The 23,023-nt window shown below is 47.3% G+C and overlaps 11 protein-coding genes across 11 annotated transcripts; 5 read left to right on the top strand and 6 right to left on the bottom strand.

Moving 5' to 3' along the window:
- Positions 1–323: 323 nt before the first annotated feature.
- Positions 324–2,011, bottom strand: N7516_001187 (allantoate permease family MFS transporter; the record flags this gene model as incomplete). The annotated part of the gene is made up of 5 exons (XM_057213909.1): positions 324–966; positions 1,032–1,303; positions 1,357–1,457; positions 1,510–1,605; positions 1,660–2,011. Coding segments are annotated over 5 exons (1,464 nt in total), but the record flags the coding sequence as incomplete, so codon positions are not given.
- A 608-nt stretch (positions 2,012–2,619) lies between these two features.
- On the bottom strand, positions 2,620–4,000 carry N7516_001188 (TauD/TfdA family dioxygenase; the record flags this gene model as incomplete). Its single annotated transcript, XM_057213910.1, has 4 exons — positions 2,620–2,783; positions 2,849–3,154; positions 3,207–3,693; positions 3,742–4,000. The coding sequence occupies 4 exons, from the start codon at positions 3,998–4,000 to the stop codon at positions 2,633–2,635; spliced, it is 1,203 nt and encodes a 400-aa protein (XP_057075793.1). The 3' UTR covers positions 2,620–2,632.
- A 772-nt stretch (positions 4,001–4,772) lies between these two features.
- N7516_001189 (uncharacterized protein) lies at positions 4,773–5,021 on the bottom strand (the record flags this gene model as incomplete). Its single annotated transcript, XM_057213911.1, has 1 exon — positions 4,773–5,021. One exon carries the CDS (start codon positions 5,019–5,021, stop codon positions 4,773–4,775), a length of 249 nt encoding a protein of 82 aa, XP_057075794.1.
- A 1,809-nt stretch (positions 5,022–6,830) lies between these two features.
- N7516_001190 (uncharacterized protein) lies at positions 6,831–7,091 on the bottom strand (the record flags this gene model as incomplete). Its single annotated transcript, XM_057213912.1, has 1 exon — positions 6,831–7,091. One exon carries the CDS (start codon positions 7,089–7,091, stop codon positions 6,831–6,833), a length of 261 nt encoding a protein of 86 aa, XP_057075795.1.
- A 785-nt stretch (positions 7,092–7,876) lies between these two features.
- On the top strand, positions 7,877–9,575 carry N7516_001191 (sugar porter family MFS transporter; the record flags this gene model as incomplete). Its single annotated transcript, XM_057213913.1, has 2 exons — positions 7,877–8,323; positions 8,403–9,575. The coding sequence occupies 2 exons, from the start codon at positions 7,877–7,879 to the stop codon at positions 9,573–9,575; spliced, it is 1,620 nt and encodes a 539-aa protein (XP_057075796.1).
- A 1,600-nt stretch (positions 9,576–11,175) lies between these two features.
- N7516_001192 (uncharacterized protein) lies at positions 11,176–11,673 on the top strand (the record flags this gene model as incomplete). The annotated part of the gene is made up of 2 exons (XM_057213914.1): positions 11,176–11,290; positions 11,348–11,673. 2 exons carry the CDS (start codon positions 11,176–11,178, stop codon positions 11,671–11,673), a joined length of 441 nt encoding a protein of 146 aa, XP_057075797.1.
- A 203-nt stretch (positions 11,674–11,876) lies between these two features.
- N7516_001193 (SET domain-containing protein) lies at positions 11,877–13,221 on the top strand (the record flags this gene model as incomplete). The annotated part of the gene is made up of 2 exons (XM_057213915.1): positions 11,877–11,879; positions 12,301–13,221. The coding sequence occupies 2 exons, from the start codon at positions 11,877–11,879 to the stop codon at positions 13,219–13,221; spliced, it is 924 nt and encodes a 307-aa protein (XP_057075798.1).
- Positions 13,222–13,763: 542 nt separating this feature from the next.
- Positions 13,764–18,476, bottom strand: N7516_001194 (putative ABC multidrug transporter; the record flags this gene model as incomplete). Its single annotated transcript, XM_057213916.1, has 6 exons — positions 13,764–14,420; positions 14,475–14,708; positions 14,763–15,707; positions 15,769–17,307; positions 17,362–17,451; positions 17,508–18,476. 6 exons carry the CDS (start codon positions 18,474–18,476, stop codon positions 13,764–13,766), a joined length of 4,434 nt encoding a protein of 1,477 aa, XP_057075799.1.
- A 487-nt stretch (positions 18,477–18,963) lies between these two features.
- N7516_001195 (fungal specific transcription factor domain-containing protein) lies at positions 18,964–20,810 on the top strand (the record flags this gene model as incomplete). Its single annotated transcript, XM_057213917.1, has 6 exons — positions 18,964–18,999; positions 19,123–19,203; positions 19,279–19,438; positions 19,491–19,727; positions 19,777–20,066; positions 20,124–20,810. 6 exons carry the CDS (start codon positions 18,964–18,966, stop codon positions 20,808–20,810), a joined length of 1,491 nt encoding a protein of 496 aa, XP_057075800.1.
- Positions 20,811–20,906: 96 nt separating this feature from the next.
- N7516_001196 (uncharacterized protein) lies at positions 20,907–21,503 on the top strand (the record flags this gene model as incomplete). The annotated part of the gene is made up of 1 exon (XM_057213918.1): positions 20,907–21,503. One exon carries the CDS (start codon positions 20,907–20,909, stop codon positions 21,501–21,503), a length of 597 nt encoding a protein of 198 aa, XP_057075801.1.
- Positions 21,504–22,006: 503 nt separating this feature from the next.
- N7516_001197 (uncharacterized protein) lies at positions 22,007–22,902 on the bottom strand (the record flags this gene model as incomplete). Its single annotated transcript, XM_057213919.1, has 2 exons — positions 22,007–22,215; positions 22,266–22,902. 2 exons carry the CDS (start codon positions 22,900–22,902, stop codon positions 22,007–22,009), a joined length of 846 nt encoding a protein of 281 aa, XP_057075802.1.
- Between the last annotated feature and the right edge of the window lie 121 nt (positions 22,903–23,023).

Consider the following 23,023-nt stretch of genomic DNA (forward strand, 5'->3'; position numbering starts at 1 on the left):
CCGGTAGGAATTTGATCTCCTACACAAATAATAAATAACGGTGATATAGTGTACGTCATTCGGGAGGGAGATGCCGATCAAGGATGGTCTTGGCATAAATTGTTCCAGAGAAATCTTTTGAAAGATGGATTCTTCTTGACGAATAAGAAACGAGGAAATCTAATAAACCAATCATCCTTAGCCAGGTTATAAGCAGTGGAAAGTATGTTGTATGCAAAAGTACTATGAAAACCAAAATTGAGCAGGTGACAGCAGGTGACAGAGTTTATCACATCCATACATCTATCTATACTGGTAGACCGTAGATAGTTCAATTTCCATACTTAATAAGTGAACCGGAAACTGGGGTGATCATCCCCAGCATTCTCAAGCTCCTCTCTGGGCCAATGGTACCGATGATCCCTCTTACCCTGCTCACGCAGCCGATTTTCACGATATACATAACCAAAGAACACAATACATGCCACACCACAGATCCATACCATCCCTAGACTGATACCAAACCCAGTTTTGTATGTTGGAGCCTCCGAGTCAAAGAAAACATTGCTAGCCACCAGACCGCCACAGTTACCGAAGCCGATCTGCATGGCTGAGGCGATAGATTGCTTGTAGTGACCAGCCATGTTGTTACTTACCCAGCCTATCAACATCGGCTGCGTCATATATCCTCCGCCCGTGATCGCATATAGGGCGAAGTATCGGGCAGCGACTGGCACTGACTCCTGACATATGAGAATAATGTACCCAATTGTGGCGATGACACATCCGATCAATGTGAAGGTGAACCGATGGCGAAGTCGGTCGCTAACGAAGGCTGTAGCTAGTGCGATTACTGTTGCAACGACGTAGATCGGGATACTCATCACTTGAGCTCGGACAGATGTCCAGCCAAGCTGGCGGAGGATGGTTGGGGTGAAGAATGATGTTGCGTAGCCCGTATTGACAATTCCAAAGTACATAATAGCACTAAAAGTGATTTTCTGTTGTTAGTGGACAGCCTTCATGGAAGACAGATAGATACTTAAGCTTACCCAAGATAGATCTTGATATCTGAGAATGTGCGCTTGATTGCCGGCTTGTCAAAGCGATTCATTTGCGCTTCACCGCGGTCTCCCGATAGACGTCGAAGCAGCAAAGCACGTTCCTCATCATTTAGGAAAGTGGACGTTTCGGGCCAATCGACGATGATGAATTTGGCAGCAATTCCAGTGAACACTGTAACTAGACCTTCGATAATGAATATCCAGCGCCAGCCGCTGTATCCTCCGACGCCATCCATCTGGGCTATTCCATAGGCAAGAAGCTAGGAAATCATGGTTTAGTATAGAACCAAATCATCGCGCAGGTAATGCATACTCCACTAATTGCACCTGCCATAATACTAGCACTGAAGAAAATATTGAGTCGCCATTGTAACTCGTGGCGCTTATAGTACATAGCAATCAAGTAGATACAGCCTGCATTAGATCATTAGCAGCTGTACCATCAATGGACCAAAGGCAATTTAACCTGGCATAAATCCAGCCTCAAACAAACCGAGTAAGAATCGACACGCAACGAGGCCACCGAAGCCCTTCACGACACCTTGGCATGTTGTAACAACACCTAATACGATGGAGGTTAGTCCTAGTCCCTTCATCTATGTCGGTTCAAACATACCCCAACAAAACATAATCCCGCTCAACCACCAAGACGGCGTTACCTTTTTCAAGAAGATATTGCTAGGAACCTCAAAAAGGATATAGGGAATGAAGAAGATAAACAGGGCGATATTATAGTCATGTCCCTTCATCCCCAAATCCTTTTCAAGACCTTGAATTCGCGCATTACCGATATTGATACGATCAAGGAAGGCGAGTAGGAACAAAAACGTGAGAATGGGAACGACCTGGAGGTCAAGTTTCCATAAGAGTCGTTTCTCTGCCGCTGTATCTATGTCTGGTAGGGAAACCGCGGACTTGAGATCCTCAACCGTCTCGTCGAATATTTTTTCCTGGTCCATTTCAGATCGTCCTTAAACTAACACAAATAGCCACTAAGAATTAGTATATGGTGGAATATAAACTCATTTTAAATAGATTTGGCTATAGCCCCGTCTGGGGAAATCCGGGGTCCCCGCACGAGACATTGTGTTGATTCATTCCGCATTCTTTGATCGCAGTCGGCATTGGTTCCGCCCCCAGGAATGCCAGGAATACACGATACACGATTTAGTGCCTGGCTTGGTGCCCGTCCTGGTATCTAGGCTTGGCTTGGTCTATATCGAGTATTTGATCGCAGGTTTGTTGAGGACCAGGCCCTCGCGAACTTATTCACTGAGTTAGAGGGATCTAGATCGAGGTCTTGGTATTGTATATACCCAACTCCATAGTCTAAGAGCGGGGTATTCCTTCGTAATTTAGGACTTGACGTGGCGTTGAGATGTTTAAGTTTGTGGCCAGTGAAACCGATCCTATTTAAGATGACGGAACGGGATCCCGGAATGAGGCCGCATATTGCCGCGCAGGAGCCTTTTCTGTTTACAGCCAGCTCGACAGTTGGAATAGCCGATATAAATATAGCCGAATATTGAATTCAAATACTAAGCTGAAGGTGACTAGAACTTGACCTTCTCATGCTGATATTCTTACGATCAAACACTCCTGCGAATAGTCGGCTCCAACGGGAACACCTGCTGATCCTCTACAACATCTTTGTAGACTATATCCCATCGTTCTTGGAGTTGCTGGGGTGTTTCCCATGCATTTTCAGGGTCTCGCAGCCAGAGTCTCAACAAATGACGCCTAATACAGCCATACCGTCAGCATCTCCATCAAAAAACAGCACATGTGAAAGAACAAGGACGTACTCTTTACCGGGCTCATCCCTAAACACATTCCGCGCGTGGAAAATGCTAAGATTATTCACATATTGGACGTCGCCTTTTTGGAAATCCAGAGCGGCACTGTGTTCTTCTGCCAAGAAGTGCAAAGCGTCGAGTGCCTCGGCTTGGGCTTCCGTGATAGGAGGGATATCCTTCGACCGGGGCTGGGCCAAAAATCCAGTGAAGTATCTTCTTGCATACTGAATTACAACCCTCTCAGGAGAAGTGGCAGTGGCTGGTTGGTGGTATAGAAGTGGGCGGAGGGTGTAAGGGTTGGCCGGGTTATTGAAGCTGAACAGTGTTAATTTGTAAACACGCTTCCTTGGTACTTGGTGATTCTTACCCGTCGACTGGCCAATCCTGGGACAGTGTGTGGATAAGATCGGGTCTCTCCTTGGCCAGGATGTTATACACATGCCAGCTGCTAGAAAGATAGCTTTCTCCTCCCTCTGCGGCTCGGTTGAGACAAAGGAGTGAGACGATATCGCCAGCGTCAGTGTGGAAAACCTGCTTGTCAGGCGTGTTTGAAGGGGCCCCGATGAGTTCCCTCTGGGTGGTGCTAGTGAGGTCTTTGATATGGGATATCACGGGTGAGGTGCCGTTGGCCAGTCGAGCGTATTGCTGACGTCCTCGAATATTACCAATGTGAGAAGATACACCAGTATAGATGATGATGTTCTCCTCTCGAGAGTAATCATCAATGCGCAAACCCCGGAGAACGACGAATCCTCGACCGGTGTGGATCTCCTTCGAAAGGTCTCGAAGAACAGGCCGAAGGGTGGGTAGAGGGAAAGTCGACTGATTGATATGCCCTAAAGATAAATCAAGAGCTGCTAAATTAGTAATGGTATCTTATTACCAAGGTCATACTTACCTACCTTTGAAGCTCTTCAAAGCAGCGTCGATTTCATCCAGCTGATTATCGCTCAACTGATAAACCCAGTCATCCCGCTTCTCAACATCTTTTCCTTCCCAGACCAGCGGCGATACCAATTTCTGCGGGAAACCCACCGGCAAAGTGGTCTGGAGTGTCTCAGTCTCCTTCCGACGACGAGTACGTTCCTTGTACTTTTCATATTCAGGGTGGTACTGAATATCGGGTTGAGCGGGTACAGTGATAGTCTGAACAGCAGACATATTGGTTATGCAAAATGCAAGGGGAGGAACGGCGGAATGTCAGACGTGAAAGACCATTTAAATAGCGCAGATTGTTCAGCTTTGCGTGGTCAAACCTGGTGATCGCGCCATGAGGTGCTGTTACTCAGAATGTGCTGGCTGTCACGACATTAACCCCGCAAAGCGCGAAATCAACATTCACCACTTAAACAGCACTGGAGAGCCTTTACAGTAGCATATAGTAGTCTAACTACTAAATTCAATCGTATCATCTTATATCAGCGCAATTGTCCGGGAGTGGCGTGTCAGGCCGTGGGATTTCCGGTGTACATAGGTTCTTGTTACATGTTTTATTTGGAAATTCATGTTCATTTTCAGCTTCACGAAAATCAGATTCAGGAGACCTCACAGACGCAGAGTAGAAACCAGCTTGCGCATACTCTTCTTCACGTGCGCCAGAACCAAACTGCCCAACTCCTTATGCAAAACCGGTTTCTCATCTTCATCAAGCTCTTTGTACGTCTCCTCAAGCGCACCTCTATTGCTAGCGACCTCATATAAAGAACACGATCCTGTTCGTTCTCTCCAATGGACACAAGAAAACTGCCAAGTTTCAGAAGTATTGAGTTCAAGATCAAACGGCACATTCGCCCGTTTCTATCAATAAAGGGATATATATTGACGAAAATGTGGGTGTACTTTGAAGCAAAAGCAACAGGGTCAAGCAAATCCTCTTTTAGCAATAGCTTTTTCAGTTCTCCGTTTCTCCAATGTCCTCTGGTACGTCTTCTCCTCAAAAGATTGCTAGGCAAAGTTTGAGTGTACCTTGGGGACTGCTACGGGCACGCTCGATCATATCTGAGCCATAAACCATAGTTGCAAGGCACTTGAGGATATGGTCCTCAAATTCGGTATTGTGGGTAGGAGTCAATTTCTTCTGTAGAATTGCTGAAAGGTTGTCACTGAGGGTAATGATTTCCGGAAAGATGGTTCCAGGGTCGAACTCGTTCGAACCAATCTTGTAATCGTATGCTTCGTCCATTGAAACAGTAAATTGGGCTTGGATTTCACGTACTCTGCGAGGAGAGACAGTGCCGTTGCCCACGCGGCAAGTTGATTACATGTACTAATACAATAACTTCACAATGTTGATGTTGTTGATATGAGGAGCAGGTGAGGGAGACGTGCTTTTTATCTCGATTCCTTGGGAATCATCGGTCAGGCCTTTGCGTTTGTACTTGGACTGCTTGGTTGGAGAAGCCAATTTGACTTTCAGTAAAACACGGAGAGAAAGAGACTTGAGTGTCGAAAAAGAAGAAAGGAGGAAATATGGTTAATAAAATCAATGCCTTATAAAATGGACATAGGGACTTCTAAAGTAAATTGAATCTGAATTGAATCTGAAGTGAATCTGAAGTGAATCTGAAGTGAATCTGAAGTGAATCTGAAGTGAATCTGAAGTGAATCTAAAGTGAATCTAAAGTGAATCTGAATTGAATTGGCAGATCTCTTGGCCGCTGAGCTTCCAGTGGGTGCCAGCGCTCTGAGCTGCGAGGGGACACCCAAATGCGTTGGGAACTTCCTGCGGATCATAAGAGGGAAGTACCAGAACTAGACAGTGGACGTAATAGGTAGTTAGCCTCCAGTGCATATAAATCGATTACAATGAGAATTCAATTAAGAATCGATTGGCATTTCTTTCATTGCCGTTTACGTTGTGTCCCAAGATTCGCCATTGAAGGGTTTTGTTTGTGGCAATTTAGAATTTGGAACAAAATATGGTAGTTGTCCGTCCACCTTACAGGAACATAGCGGAATCTACCCACCCTGGACAAGGGGAGTTATATGGTTGCCAAGGAGACTAAACCAAATTCTGTTCGAATCCAATCTTAAAGTTGGTAGTTCACATTCAGGAAGACTTTTCAAGTTTGTCCAACCTTGGAACATCCAAGGTTGTCCCTTAGGTACATATGTATTTCCGTTATGCTTCCACCATGTGAGTGATGTGATACACTCCTCCCCCGATAATCTCATGCACAACGTCTTGTACCTTATCGCAATCTTTCGGTACAAATCACTCCTTATAAGCCCATTCCTTACTTAGAACAAGTCGTCCAGTCGTTCCAACTAGTTAGTGAGCGAAGTGTAACTACCGAGTCCTTTGCCGTCCATACGGCGCTTAGATTACCGTGTGGAGTCGGCACTGTGGCATTCACATAGTATAGTCTAGATCCTACATAGGCAGGCTCGACAATGCAAGTGCGATAGCCAAAGCTGGTCGGCTGATGCCGAGGCGGTCCATATTATACGGTTTAGAAGTGGTTTCTCACTCATGATATCCCTTTCTTCTATGTGGCGCAATGTTTACATTTTTAGCGCCTTGGTTCCTACGTCATCCCCGGTCCTATACCGAATCACATGGGGGTTCATCCCCGTCCCGGGCGCTGTGGAAGGGAAGGTCCGATTCCTTGAGTGTTCCGAGTGGGATTGGCCGGCAACCCTTTGTAATTTGACAGAATATACAGTCCAACCTCGGAAGACCGATTTGTTTAGATAATCCCATAGTTAACCGTGGAACTTGGAATAGCGCCAAGACTACCTAATTAGGCTAGTATCCATCCCTACCTTTTTAGGCTGACGTTCCACGTGACCACCCTCGTTAGGTTCTGCCGGTTTAAAACAGAGGTCTCCCGAGGTCCTAAAATAACATTATATACTAATTTACAAAAAATGCCAAGACCCTTCACTGTTTTTAAAGCTTTGTAATTTGGATAAGTTTGTTCTCCGATCTATGAGGTGTAGCTGTAGATAATTCCGTTCCAAAATGAGGTACTGAGTACACCTGGGCAGTTCACTCGGCTTGGAATTGCCAAGACATGGGGGACGGACGTCCTGGCCAATGAGCTCCCGAGAAGGCCAGTGCGGAAAACCCACGGGGAGAAATCTCCGCAAAGCGGGGCTCCACGCTCTCCGGGGTTTCTGGTTTCTCCAGACTGGCAATTTTCAACTTTGGAATGAGCCCATTTGGTTCTGGTGAAATGTCAAATTTGTAGTCCCAGTTGGGTTTTTGGTTTTTGTCTCTAATCATGCGTGTCATTTGACAGCAAGGCATGGAAGGAGGAAGCTTTAGTTGTCCTTTCCGGCTTCGTGTTGGCGCGGAAATTTAGATCGGACATGTCTCTGGGCAATTTAAGCCATTCTTGACCTGAATCCACTTCTGTCCGATCCTCCCCGGCTCGTACTGTGTAGACATACGGCTAAACTTCGGTTTGTCTCGTAACTCGGTCGACTCGACTTTCCTAAAAGTTTTAAGAAAGTATGTTTCTCAGGAGCGACAAGACTTAATTTATACCAAATAAGGTTTCCCTAATGTAAGCTGCTCACTCTCACTTGTTATCTCCGAGTGGATGAGGAAAGAGAAGTGGCCTGACTGCAATGAAATACGTTTCAGCGTGGAAAAGCTGGGGAGGAGCATACGAATAATCTCAACTCCGATATCATTGCTAGCTAGTTGTGACATTTATTCTACGTTCACTTCATAGCTGGTATCACTTTGTTCTTGGTCGGCAATTTTGAAATCCAGAGTGAGAGTGTAATTATACCAGTCTCCGTCAAATGGGTCCTAAACCCGTTGGGGGAGGGGTTATACCTGGGCCCATGTGGGATCTCGTCCTTGGCAAAGGCCAAGGGGGTGCGGCGTGCGCCAAAAGGAGAAAAAGCTCTTCACCGGCATAAACCCGATGTGGCTGACATAGAGATAAAACTCTATATAATATGCTCGTCGTTTCCCCGTGTTAATGGAATTTCTCCTTTCAACTTCATATGTTATCTTGCCCAAACTATATCTAGGTTCATTGGGCATATAATAGACAACCCATTCCCTGTGAGGTTTCCAAAATGGCTCTTCGTGCAACTGGAGATGTCAACTCCATTGAGGCACCAATTACCTGGAAGGCCTATGCGCTTTGCGCTTTTGCCTCGCTCGGAGGTATCTACTTTGGATATGACTCTGGATATATCAATGGTGTCAACGGGATCGAAATGTGGGTTGACATCATTGAACCCGGTCGTACCACGCTCACTGCGTCTCATTCCTCCCTCATCGTTTCTATTCTCTCCGCTGGTACCTTTTTCGGCGCTGTCCTGGCAGGCGATGTAGCCGAGTGGTTTGGTCGCAAATGGACCGTCATCTGCGGCTGTGTGATTTACGCTGTTGGCATTGTCATTCAAATGCTCACTGGCATTGGAGGTAACGCTCTTGGTATCATTGCTGCTGGTCGTCTAATTGCTGGTATTGGTGTCGGTTTCGAATCGGCCATCGTCATTCTATATATAAGTGAAATTGTAAGAGTCGTCGCTACCTTCGGCCTTCGGATGGGTGACATTTTGAACCACATGCTAACATTCTGTCTTTCGTTTACAGTGCCCCAAGAGTGTTCGAGGTGCCATTGTTGCCTGCTACCAGTTTTGTGTCACCATCGGCCTCATGCTGGCGTCTTGCTTGGTCTACGGGACTGAAAACCGCCCAGACACCGGTTCCTTCCGCATCCCTATTGCAATCCAGTTTGTCTGGGCAATCGTTCTGGGTGTTGGACTTCTATTCCTCCCTGACTCGCCTCGCTATTTTGTCAAGAAGGGCCGCATCGAGGAAGCCAGGAAGGCCCTCTGCATTGTCCGCGATCAGCCTCCCGATTCCGAATACATTGAGGCCGAACTCTCTGAGATCATCGCCAACGAAGAATATGAGCGCAGCGTTATCCCCGATGCCGGCTGGTTCGGAAGCTGGAAAAATTGTTTCACTGGTAGCCTTTGGGTCCAGAAGTCTAACTTGCGTCGTACCATCCTGGGTACCTCCCTCCAGATGATGCAACAATGGACTGGTGTCAATTTCATCTTCTACTTCTCCACTACTTTCCTCCAGGCCACTGGTGCGATCAGCAATACATTCTTGACGTCGATGATCTTCACCATTGTCAACGTTTTCTCAACTCCTATCTCCTTCTACACTGTCGAGAAGTTAGGTCGACGCCCTCTTCTGATCTTCGGCGCGTTGGGTATGCTCATATGTCAATTCCTCGTCGCTATCATCGGCGTTACTATTGGCTTTAACAAGACCCACCTCAGTGACAGTGGTAGTACTATTGCCAATAATATTTCGGCAGTCAACGCCCAAGTCGCACTTATTGCCATCTACATCTTCTTCTTTGCCTCTACCTGGGGCCCCGGAGCCTGGATTCTTATTGGTGAAATCTTCCCCATTCCTATCCGCTCCCGTGGTGTTGCTCTCTCCACTGCCTCCAACTGGTTGTGGAATACCATCATTGCTGTCATCACTCCTTACATGGTAGGAGACAACCCTGGTGAGGCCAACATGAGGTCCTCTGTCTTCTTCGTCTGGGGAAGCCTTTGCGCTGCTTGTTTCGTGTATGCGTACTTCCTTGTCCCAGAGACCAAGGGTCTGTCTCTTGAGCAAGTTGATAAAATGATGGAAGAAAGTACCCCTCGGACCTCTGCCAAGTGGCGCCCACACTCTACATTTGCCCAGGAGAAAGAGATGGTAAAACCTGAACATCATGAGGCTGAAAATATTGCCTAAATGGTTAAAGGGCTAATTTTCTATGTTGGAGCCAAGGTGCAATACCGTCACACATGTCCGCTTAGACTCTCCACTATACAAGATTGAATAGATACGTCAACATATCAGATTTAAGATGTTGCCTTTAATAGACGTCCAGAATCTAAACAACGGTTATCAATTACATAGCCCTAGTGTCTTAAGACAGATTTCCCGTCAGTTTCAAATCCCTGGAACTTGTACCGACATAAACAGGCTGAGAAAGAATATCCCAAGTACTAAGTTAGTTGTATACATGGTAGAAATGCAAGGTGTTGAAACCCGGAATATCTACAGACCACCATAATGGCTGGCGTACTCTATACAAAAGTAAAATAACGGAATTGTCAATGTAGTTTGATTCATACATATCTTCTATCCATACCATATATACCTCCATACAGTGAGGTCGTCTTCTTATATTTCCTAGCAATTGGTAACTATGGCCGTGGGTGGTCCCATGACCAGCGGACGAATCTCAACCCTTAGGAACCCCAATAAATGCTAGTCCTATGTGCAACATTGATCAATTAAAATCAATGTGCCATCCTCGGGATTAAGCATTTGTCCCCGCCTCCTGCGTCATTTCATTTGCGGCTATGAAGCTGATGGTGGAGAATACGCTAAAGAATTGTAAGAAGTGGAGAGGATTGTCCACAGATCGGCACTGATCGCCCGATAGATTGAGCTTGCACTCTCTATACGTGTCTAGGAATACAACATCCGCGTATCCCGTAAAATTCCAACGTTAACGATCTAATTTATCCATCGAGCTTCCGTCTCCAAAATGTCGATCTAAATGTCACCCACCCATGCTTGTCCTTCTCATACGAACACAAACCGATATACCAGTGACGTCCTGACCTAAACCTAGCTGCCTTTAGGTCTGACAAGCTCCTGCAATGAAAATTTCCGAAGATTATTTAGCTGTTTGATCAGGATTATCATGCCAAGAAGATCATGAGAGTTAATCATATCCTTAGAATAAGCTTGTGTGCTGTACGGGGTATATCCTAGACATTTCCTAATGGGGTGTGGCACATCCAGGGGTAGACCTGAGACATAGATAATAAAATAGATCCATCCTTATGAAACCTGAGTGACGGCTACTCTGTACTCGCCTCCATACTCCAATGGTGGGTACTGCGTGTACTCAAACCTATTTAATTAGCAATGGCTTTATAGTAGTTTCTATAGCGTTCAAAGTGTCGACAATGTACTACTCAATTATAGATTCTGTCTTGTTGATATGGAAGAAGTCCCCCACAAGTCACTTGATGTTTCGAATTGAAATTTAATAGACTGAAGTGGATCCTCCCTACTCCTCCCCCTGAGAGAAACATTGGACTCATCCTCTATACTCCGTACATGGATGGATATTCACGAGCTCTAGGCCCTCCCAACCTCCTTTCCATCAAAATGGCTTTGTATATTAATTTAACTTACGGAGTAGTTATATGTTTCGGAGTATCAAAGTTGTGGGTCTTACGAGTAGGTATATATATATCTACGGAGTACACCAACTACTTTGCCCTTCTTCAATCTCTCTATACCCACCCTGTTCAAACAACTATCCCTCAAAATGCATTTCACCAACTTTATCAGCTTGCTTGCTGCACCAGCTATTGTCGCAGCTACCCTCGCCCCGGCTTCGTCAAACACCAAGGGTTACAAACCTAGTAACCTGAACTGCAGTGGTGCGTGATGACAACGAACAAAGATGGAGTGCTCTTGTGCTGACTGCCATAAAATAGCCACAAAGGTCTCTAAAGCCATCCAAGCGGCCGAGTGTTCCCACAACACTCGCACTTCCAAGACCCAAACATTCGCCGTCTTCGAGACCGACCACCAATACGACTCCGTTAAAGGCGCTCCATACGGTACATGCAGTGCGTATACCTGCACTGCCCCGACCAGTGGTGAGTTGGAGGAGAACCCAGACTACTGGATCTTCTATTGGGGCAGTGGTGGTAAGAGTACCGGATACGGCACGACCTGTATCAAGTCTCCCGACACCGGAGAGTGTGGTTGCGAGAACTCGGATGGTACTTTCATTGCTGGCAGTGATAGCTGTACTTAGATATAGAACCTGGCTCCGATATTCAATGCTGGGTTCAAATGGAGATAAAACCGTTTCAGAAATGGAGACTTAGATACAAACAATCTATGATGCACGACCTACTGAGGGGTTGATGCCTAAGGCACAAATTCAGGCCTGAGGCCATCACAACAACACATGTTGACAGAAATCAGTTGTACGGCGAGCGGACTGGTAAATCCACAATGGTAAAAATTCTCTAACTAAATACAACAATGATCTGAATTCAATGATCTGGTCAGACACAATTAAAAAGCAAAATGCATAGTGAAAAAGCCAAATGTGTACAGGGTAAAAAGACAGCTTAGCCAAGTCTTACTAAGCGCACAGAGAAGTAGTCAACCAATTGAAAACCATGCGATTGTTAGAGCCAATCACGTGATTTGGGACCCACATGCATCCATGTGACCCACTGTAGATAGATTAGCTTCTCTCTCTCCTTCTCTCCTCTATCATCATCATCATCATCAATAGCACTCACTACAATACACACCTGGATATTGTACCTGCATGATCACATCTACCTGCCTGTAGATCCTAACAATGTACGAGTTGAAGGATGTTCCAGGGAAGGGAAAAGGTCTTGTTGCAACCATAAACGTTCCACAGGGCACGCGGATTCTCTGCGAAGAAGCTATCATCCAAATCCCTCATAACCACGACCAACTGGGCTGTAAAACGCTACAGAGATACATCCGCCAGCAAGTCAATGCGCTCACTGAACAACAGCGACTGGAATTCCTCTCTTTACACAATATCTACCCCTACAAGAATCCCACCGAACAATATATCGGGATCATCCGCACAAACGCCCTCCCGATTGAGGACGGCGAGACCGGAGGAGGGATTTTCCTCGAAGCAAGCCGCATCAACCATGCCTGCGATAACAACGCCCAGAAGAGTTGGAACGACAATATCAAGCGGCATACCGTCCACGCGCTACGAGATATCAACGAAGGTGAAGAAATCACAATATATTACCTAGCGGTCCACAACAGCCGGCAAGCCCGACAGGAGGCGCTACGAGCAAAATTCAAGTTTTCATGCTCCTGTCGTATTTGCTCGTTCCCACCCAACCAGATACAAAGGAATGATAAGATACTGGAAGAGACTGATCATCTGGATCGTCTCGTCGGTCAGCGTGGCCTCGAGGGGATCTTGTCATCCCCCCTCCGAACCCTGCGCTACCTTGACCGAGAGATTCAGCTATATAATATGACGGGCCCAGATGACCCAGGCTTGTCCAGGGTGTACTTGGATGCTGCGCAAGTTGCTATTGTGCATGGTGATCTGGCAAGAGGACGCATCTTTGCAGAAAGAGCGGTACGAAGTTGGCGGATTTCCGACGGTAGTGATAGCAAAAACGTGATTGAGTATGGGGCACTGTCACAAAATCCCTCACAGCTACCGCTATACGGAATGTCAATGCAATGGAAGACGGCAGTGGACGATGGTCCAAACGCGCTTGGATCCACAGAGTTCGAAGACTGGCTGTGGAAGAGGGAGAATTCACCACGTGCGGGGACGTAGGTAGGTCTTCACAGCCGCGCGATCTTCCCTGCCTTTAGCGGCCTTCCAGACCGGCGTTTTGCTGACCAGGTCACTAGGTCACCAGTTGGCGGTAATTACTAGTAATAACTTATAAACTAGTAGTAACCTAGTAAACCCGCCTATTACTATTAGAATCTAATTATCTATAGAATATTTTACTAATAATACCTAGTTTTATAGAAACTATAACGATATAAAACGAATATATAAAGTATAAAACGAGTACTTAGTAAGTAAATCAGAGTGCTTAGATAATGATTAGTAAGTAGATTAGGGTCCACGGGTACTTAGGGATGATTAGGTAATACTTAGTAAGTAGATTAGGTTGATTATATAATGGCCCGTGATCAAGTCAGAATACTCAGGGACGTGCTTAGTTTTACTCGGTGATCGAAAAGCGGCAAGAGGTAAGCACTAAAACGGAAAGGGAAAGGTCTCGAGTGCCAGGCATTATCCGGTACATATGTTCTTAGAAGTACAAAATATGTAGATGGAAGAAGGACGACCGCCAATAAAGCTGCTCACTCTGCCTTCTTAGCCTTCTTTCTCCTGGGCACGCGGAAAAGCTTGTAGAACACAATGGCTCCGACGGTATTGACGATAATATAAACCCATAGGAGGCCAAAGTCCCTCCATCGGTTCTCAAAGTCAATGTTAAGACTCGACAGGTATTGGTTAGTGTGATCAAAGGTGCAGAAGTTGCACTGCTCACTGCCCTGGGCGTCAGGATTAAGAAGGTATCCGCCATTCGCTGTTCGGTAGTCCCTCATATACTCATCACAGGACATTCCAGATGGAGCCGAAAATGACAGGATTTCGTTATCCGCACAGTGCATGGGGGCAGCCCCAAGGGTCGCAGATAGTAAGGACGACACCAGGTATGTGAACGGATTGACGCGGTACATGAATATCCAGAAACGCGGGAGAGCGTCAGGCCCAGCGAGGATACCACAGAACGCGTACAGCATGATGAAGAGAATATTCGACACGGAAGATGCTAGCTGTGCACTATCCATTCCTGCGATCAACATGTGTGCAAAGGAGCTGGCAAAAAGGAAGGTTGCCCAGATGATAAGCACCGTCAATAGACTTTGAGTATGGACTGTGTCTGTATACTGGGCATTCCGATACAACCCGACGGGATAGAACCATACGAAATAGGAGAAGATGGCCATGACCTAGAGGAAAGCCTTAGTGGAGACAGAGGAAAGGATAGAGGATGGAATGCATACCGTATTCCAAACGAACTCAACAGCGATGTTGGATATAATGAAAGCCTGCCACGCATAAGTCTTCGATTGTCGTTCTCTAGACTCGTAGAGCGTTCTTTGTGTAACAAATGATGGAACGATTTGCATAACCAGCTGGACGACCACGAAGAGAAGCATAAAAACGCCAAACATCTGATTCTGGAGGCCCTGTTGAGTATTTTCCGTTTTGAAGAATGAGAATCCGATGAAGAAAGCCTGTCAGAGTAATGTTAGATATCACGGACATCTCAACAGACAGAAAGGACTTACACATCCCACGGTCAAGAGGGCTTTGGAATAGATATAGGACGGCGAGCGCCAGTACTGCTGAAATACACGTCGTCCGACATGAGTTATTTGCTCAGAGAATGGCGCAGCAAATTCAGCATAGCTCGACCTGTCATTCGGATCAGACACAGGCGATGGCCGACTAGCCAACTGCCTCAATGCAGCCAGTTCCCGGCGGACTTCCTGATATTCGGAGCTGTTTCTCCACACAGTCGGCCAGTCGATCCTTGTTTGTGCTCCAGGAGCGGCGCCAATGACCTGGAGCATATGTTCTGCCGGGTTGTTGCCTGGGGGACAAGGAGGACCGCCATTGCGAACAAAGTAGTCCATCAGGGTCTCGGATCCTTGCCCAACCCCGCCAAAGTAGACTGTCTTGCCACCCTTGGCTAGGAGGAGAAGTCTGTCGAAACGCTGGAATAACATGGCGGACGGTTGATGAATTGTACAAAGAATCGCTTGCCCGTTCTTGGTTAAAGTCTCCATGAGGTTGCAAATCGACCACGAGGTCTGACTATCCAACCCTGAAGTAGGTTCATCGAGGAAGAGTAACAACTTAGGGCGAGCCGCCAATTCAACGCCGATAGTGAGACGCTTTCGTTGTTCAACATTGAGACCCTCTCCAGGAACTCCCACGATAGCATCGGCATATTCTCGCATGCTCAACAGATCAATGACGGTCTCCACGTACGCAAGCTTTTCAGCACGGGTGTACTGGGGCGATTGTCGCAAAAGAGCACTAAATTCAAGTGCTTCTCGTACTGTTGATGTGTGTAGGTGAAGATCCTGCTGTTGGACGTAGCCTGTGTTGCGTTGAAAAGTCTCGTCCCTGGGTCGGCCGTGAACAAGCATGTTGCCCCCGACGACGCCGACAGTCGTGCGACTTGCTAGCACATCTAGCAAGGTAGTCTTCCCGGCACCGGAGACACCCTATGAAGGAAATCGTTAGCTAACACTGGAAGAGAGTGTGTTTGATAGGAAAGATACTTACCATGAGTGCAGTAAGAGTTCCCGGCCGGATCCAGCCATCAACATGGTCCAGAATGCGCCTTGATTCGCTTTTGATCATGACATCGTAGGTCACATCTTCCCAGTGGAATATCGACGATTGTTTTTCAACACTAGAAACCATGCAAGGCCTCTCATCGGACATATTTTCGCTCTTTCCCCCGGGGGATGCAACTTGTTCCTCGTCACTTTGAGATCGCTTTGCCCGGGCTTTCTGAGATTTGCCGCGACGGAAGACAAGCACTTCACCTTTTGAGCGGTGAGAAGAAACCAGTTCGGATGTGACCAAATGGCAGAGAGCAAGGAAAACTGTGATAGCGATAATGATCCCAAAGTTTCTCCAGCGATGGCTATTCTCGTAACCGTACAATGATCGAACAAAGGCCGTGCCTTGGATGACATCGGAGCCTGGAACCGCTCCAATAGTTGAACAAACACGTTCATTGCTCGAGATATTCTCGTAGCCAGGTCCAGAGGGCACGAAAGAGGTACAAAGGAACTCCCGCCCATGGAATTCATTGACCATCGCCGCTTCAAATCCGTATGATACCGGATTCAGCCACCGGATCCAGGATGCCCAACCGCGCATATAACTGACCGGTATAGCAAAACCGGTATATAGGACAAGCGCGATTAGGATGATGGATGAGGGGGCAAGAGCCTGCTCCAGTGACTTTGTCAGGGAAGCGAAGAAGCGGAAAAACATGGACATTCCCATCATCATAGAGAAGGCAATTAGAAAGAAGAAGAAGAATGCCCCGGGCTCACGTCGCAAATTTCCCATAAAGTAGAGCACAAGATTCATGAGTAGAGAGTTCAGTATCTTGTATGGCATGTCCATGATCATCGAGGATATAGCCTCTGCACTTGGGTGATATAGAGCATATCGGGCGTGTTTTTCGACAATTACTCGCTTCTCGTACAAGACAATAATCTCAAGTATACTAGAGAAGGCGCTGAGTAGGACCATCATGAAGATCAGAGCGCCCCTAGAAAAGAATGAAGATGTATCGTTTGCGAGATTGTAGAAGATGCTTGAAATAATCAAGGCCTCAAAGAAGTTTCCAATCAACATCGCGAGAGTCACGCTGGGGTCATTCTTAAGCCGTTGAAAGTCCCTCCATAGACAAATACGGATCTGACCCCAGTATGACAAGGTATACGGCGAGTTTTGCCGTTGCTTTGTGGACTTTTCAGCTGCGCGGGAGGATGCAAACTGATCCAAGTCCGTCGCATAGAAGGAGTGGTCACTCATGTATTGATCGATTTGCCGCAGGAGGTCCTGGCGTTCGGGGCTTTCCTTCCATCGTTTGGCAAAGTCTTCTGCAGTCCGAGGCACTAAGTTCTCCGAGCCTGGCTTGACAATGCGCTCGACAGGGCTCGACATCGATGTCAAAAAGTCCGGAGTGGTCTGAGCCTCGGGACAGTGGAACCCCATGCGGGTGAAATATCCCCGAGCTTCCTGTGCGGGGCCGAAATAAATCTGTCTTCCTTCGTAGAGAACAGTGACCTTATCAAAGAGCTACCAGACGAGTTAACATACAAGTCTTAGCAGATATACAAGGCCGATACATACCTCATAGGCTGCCTGTGGAGCTTGATAAATGGCAACACATGACGTTACTCCAAAAATATCGCCTTGGTTCCGCAGTGTACGACAGAATTCCTATCGAGGGTTGCGTGAGTACTTGAAGAGGGTGATAGAAAGAAGCATTGACTTACCACTGCGTTGGCACTGTCCAGCCCTCTAGTACTGTTATCCCAGCACTGTAGCGGCGCAAAGCTTAATGCTGCTTCTGCAACGGTGACCCGCTTCCTCTCTCCTCCACTGACGCCGCGCACGAAGTCGTTGCCGACACGGGTGTTGATGGTATGACTAATGCCGAACGTGGACATAATCACATCCCGTAGATGACTGGCGTATTCCTTGCGGGTCATTCCACCAGGGAGCTCGCGAGGCGTGCGTGCGAGGGCGGCGAAGTAGAGGGTGTCGCCCACGGAGACCTGTGGGTAATGGGCATCCACTTCTGCAGTATAGATGGCCTCACTCCGGAAGGAGGTTGACATTTGCTTTGGTGTAATGCCTTGGTAGTTGATGATCGAAGAGGGGGCTACCTCAAATCCGTGGGTGTCTTGTGCGATAGTCTTAAGCAGGGTTGAGCAGCCTGAACCAGGCGGTCCCAGAACGCAGAGCTGTTCGCCAGGAATGAGTAGGCCATCAACATCCTGAAGGATATCAATCCTCTGCTTCTTCCCACCAAACAACTGCCCGAGGACAGTCGGCAGCTTCAGTACCGCATTTCCAACGCTCATCTGATAATCGAGCGGACTCCCATACCCGACCACGTTGAGATTCTTAAATGCCACGCCAGAAACTCGCGGAGCACCGCCGTCATTAGCATTGTATCGCACTTCGTAGAAGGATTTTGCCCAGGCTCTAGCGTTAAAATGAGGGCTATGAGGGTCGAGTGAGCCGTCCTTCTCCGTAGCGAAAGGGAGCTGTCCATGTGATTGATGTGATTTCGAGCTCAACGTGCGAGCCAGATTTGTTACAGCCTGGTCAGATTCGACTCGTCTGTCTGCCAACATGTCTTTTCCTCCTGACGAGTCGCAACTGTTGGCGCGGGTGCGGTCTTCTGAACTCATCTCATCGGGGCTCTTGGAGTCATGATCGGCAGTATTGTAACTCATCAGCGAAAGCTCAAACCTAGCCACGGTTTTGGAAAAAGTAATTGTGTGTGGGGCAGTTGAGTATAGACAGCATTCTGGGTAGGCAGAGGTGCTGGAGTATATATATCTAAAGTCCACAACGGAGCCCGCGGGCCCCAGTCTCGGTCTTTTGAGTCGCGAAACATTCAGGCGGAACCTAGAAGAGAATTAAGTCCCACTAAGGCCACGATGAGCTCTGTAATACAGCTTCTATTCTTAAGGGTAGCCAAAACTCGGACTTTGCGCATACCTACGGCAACCTGCCAGTAATAATCACGGGAACGGCTTAGTAATCCGATCGTCGCCGGACTCTTCCAACCTTGGCTTTGTCGAATGTCCGAATGTCTCCATAAAACCGGACTCTTGGCTTTGGCTCCCTCTATATTGGACCGATCAATGTCCGAATTTCCCGCTCCCTTCTTCAGTCTCCGTAGAATCGGACTCGCAAGTCGTCATGGGTTCTTTCGGGATGAAGCTCTCGGTATTATCAATGGCCTTCACGCTAGTATGAACCATAAACTGATTTCCGTTGTAGTGCTCGAGATGCAGAGATAAAAAAGTCTGTTGTTCGCATGACACCTGCCCGGACTTGAGACTTGCTGACTCGCCTGAAGCTGAAATGTGACAGGAGCGAACCGGTGTGCAAGAGGTGCATGACCAGCGGTTTCCCTTGTTCGTATCCTGCCAGGCGAAAACCCCGAGGAGAGCGGTAAGTCGGTTCTTCAATCACTCCTGCAAAGCACCCATTTTTAAATCGTCCCTCGTCCTATCTTTGTTTAGGCAGAAAGCAGAAATCCGCGGTTCAGATCGTCGGCTTGAGGCTCAGGAAAATCGCTCTAGTGTGCCTACAGACATCCGTGCGCCCGATACACCCTCCCCTAGTCAAATCGACCAAGCCAGAGCAACGGTGCCACAGGCTTCCGAATCGGAACAAGGGGCTAACAGTATGTGTGAGCCCTGCCCCATGTAGTGAGTGTAGGATACTGACGGCTGTAGCATGGATATACCGGATGGTCAGTGGAGCTAAAAACAGCATTGAGAGCCTCGCCAACAAGGGGGAATTCACCTTCGACCCGCCGCCTCCATGGGCTCAATCTACAGTAAACAACGCCATCAACCGCCTTGACACGGCCCTTGGTCAACTAGCTGCTCCAAGTCCTCAACCTTTCAATAATTCGGTAGATGGTTCGAAACCCAATCTCCTACCATGCGATGCGCAGCGATATTTAGACAGTATGGTACTAGTCGGACCGGGAAAGCGCTAAGCTGATTATTTTTCTAGCTTTCCTCGATATCATTCTGCCTCATTTTAATGTATTTGGCTCTTTCAGAAATGTTGTGGACCCGGGATTCCTAAGAGCCTTGCCCCATATCATTGACTCGCCCTATGCTCAAGTTGACCCTGCGATGCGAATCATCTATTACAGCGGTATATATTTCGGTCAAATGCTCGGGAGGAAAGACGAACAGGGATTGGCGATATTAGCGTACTACAGATGTCTCCAGTCTGTCCCCAAGTGGCTCGAATCAGCGCGAGGGTCGCCACTAGACCTTCTCGCTGCCTCCTTGACTGTAAGCTTTTCGTTCGGTTTGTGAGCGCACCACGGAGTACAACTGACCCCGATCAAGGCATGGCTGGCGATCAATAATTTTGATTACCACCTGGCATGGCAGTTCCACTGCCAGGCGTGTCGTTTCGGAGGCCTCCTAGGCATACATGATGTTGACTCGTCTCCGCCCGGCACTGCACATGAAGGCTTGGAGGAGGAGAAGGAAATCAAACGCCGGCTACATTGGTATCTAGTCGAACTAGACTTCCTATTCAGGCTTTGGTATGACAAGCCCAAGGCACTAGAATATCCCATAGCTCAAGTCAAGCTTCCGGCAGAAATTTCGCCCCAAACAAAGCAGCCCAAGCCCGCCCACTGCACCTTGTTCATTGTTTGGTCGCGCGCGCTATTTCTACTGGATGAGTTTTTCGGCGTTTTGGAATCTTCGCATGGTCAGACCTACGCCGAAGTCAGCAGCAAAACAGACAACTGTTGTAACGAGTTATGGGAGCTGCTTACGGACTGGGATATGTTATCAGTTGCACGATCACCCAGGATTGAACCTGTAAAGTCTTGGCTTTATGCAGATTCTATCATTGCCCTTTACAGTTTCATCATCTTAATGCGACGGAAGGCGTCCAACAGCGATAGATCCCCGCACCCGCAAGCTGTAAATGCTGCGAGGATAGTGATTAACACCATTATCGAATGGGCTGGGAAGAATGTTCTGCCGTCTGGAATAGAACAAAGTTTCAATCCGCAGTAAGTCTTCTGTGAAGTTCACGAGATGACAGCCCTAACCGCTCGAAGCCTGGTCACCTTTTATCCGTTTTGCGCCTTTTTCACGCTATACTATCACATCATGTCCTCGACTGATCCCAGCGAACACGAACAGGATCTCTCCAATCTGGAGAAAGTCGTGAGCATAATGACTCCAATAGCTTCTATCCGGCGAGATTTTGTGCCCATTGTAGACGCCATGGGTGCTCTGAATGATGCCTCTCGGGCAGTACACTCTAGCCCGGACCCCCTTCGGGGTCTCACAATGCTTTTTCCACCCAGTCAGCTGAAATCGCTCCCTAAAACAAGATTTTCTAACTCGCAGGGGGGACAGGCCCTCCAACAGCAAGTCCCACGGGAAAGCGAAGGGGCATTATTGTTCCCGAACACGGCGCAGCAATTTACACCATTTGACTCCCTCCAGAACCTTTCGTCCATCTTGCCCGCTCAGCCAGGGGACGATCCGAGCGGCACTTTCGGTGTACCGTTTCAGCTTCAGAATCAGATCACGTTTGGTTATGAACCTGGAGGTAACGAACCGGAGCCCGTGGGGGCTGATACAGCTCGGACAGCACCCCAGCCGCTGGAGTTTGTTCAGGCAATTGAGAATGAGCTCATCTGGCGCAATTGGCATGAAAGCTGGTGGAATTCCGAAAGCGGCATTGATACTGCAGGCTAAACTATATTATTATTATTAGAAGGGTTAACTAGCTTTAGACCTAAGCCTACTATATTAGAGCTAAAGATATTTCTACCTTTGCCCTCGTTATCTCGATTATTCTCGATTATCCCCTAGCTACTAAAACCTAATATCACGGGACGTAGTAAGCTTCTTTATTAACGGGTTCTAAATTTTAAAGAATAAAGAGATAGATAACTAGTAAGTTAAGATAGATCGGATTCTACCTAATTAAAGACAATTTCTACGTTAAAAGGTAAAGGCACGCAAATCACTATTATAATGATTTATATCGATAACTTTATTATTATAGTGCCTACCGACTTTAAAATTAAGCTTATAGTTAGCTAATTGAGATAGTTCTATAATATAAAAGACCTTGGAGAGCTAAAATAGTAGTGAATTGGAGGCTAGAACAGAATACATGGGGGTGTATGGGCCTTCACGCGGTAGCACAGAGTCATAGGCCGAGGACATTGCAAGTATAACAGCGTATGGGGGATCTATGTGGGGACAATCTCATGCAAAGTCCCGTCAACATCAACGTAGCTTTCTAGAACGATCTCTCCCCAGTACTTTTCATCAATGTGTCCCCCTTTGGCTAGAATTGTCGATCGTGGAACAGACCGGTATTGCATCGAATCAATACATCCCATCTGTCCAAGGATGATACCCGACCGCATATTTGGCACGGCTTGTCGATCCACAGCCACTGCCATTACGTCCAGTTCAAATAGCGTATTTGTGAATTCAAGTTGGAACGAAACCAGAATACGCGTTCCGTCCCCCTTCGGTATAAATCGTGGACAGGGTCGGATAGGTGTGCTGAAAAGTCTTCGCCGAGGATATCGGTTGTGATAATGGTATGCTGAGCGCCTGTGTCCCAGAGAATTTCCATTTCCGGAAGTTTCCATGTTGGCATGCTGGTGTCCCAATCTATAGCGGATACCGTGACGTTGCCAACAATAGCGGCCAACTTTTCTTCTAAAGAGAGGAGCCTGAGGATGTAAGGATCCCGATACGGCGGAATGTTTTCATTTTGGAATTTCTTCTTCAGCAAAGCACGGCGATTTGGGGAAAGTGGTCGCGGAAAATCTTCCATATCTAGTTTTCCCTGGGTGCGAATTACACCGGGTGATGTTGAAGCGGTAGGACTGTTAAGCGATCCGATATTTTCAAGTGCCATCTTACGTAGGTGTGCTCGACGGACTGGATTCGTCGTTGGTAATTGGACATGACCAGGGATGTCGCCTACGCAGTTTAGACTTGCCGTCAAAGCTTCACCATAGGTGACCAAGTTGGTAGAAAGACCTATACGAAGATCACTGTGATCCTGATTGAGCTGTTCAGCAACTCTGCCTAGGACGAAGCCAGGTGGAAAATTCTCGGGCATCTCCATTTTGAGATGGAACAGATATAAAGTCAAGGGTGGGTGGATAAAGGTGGATAAAGTAACCTGAGGCGTAAGGTTAGAAGGGAAAATGTCAAGTCCGAAACTGTATTTGGAAGGTAATGAGGTT

Source organism: Penicillium verrucosum (genome assembly GCF_028828655.1).
Source record: "Penicillium verrucosum strain IBT 35672 chromosome Unknown utg000001l_segment0_segment0, whole genome shotgun sequence".
Lineage (NCBI taxonomy): Eukaryota > Fungi > Ascomycota > Eurotiomycetes > Eurotiales > Aspergillaceae > Penicillium > Penicillium verrucosum.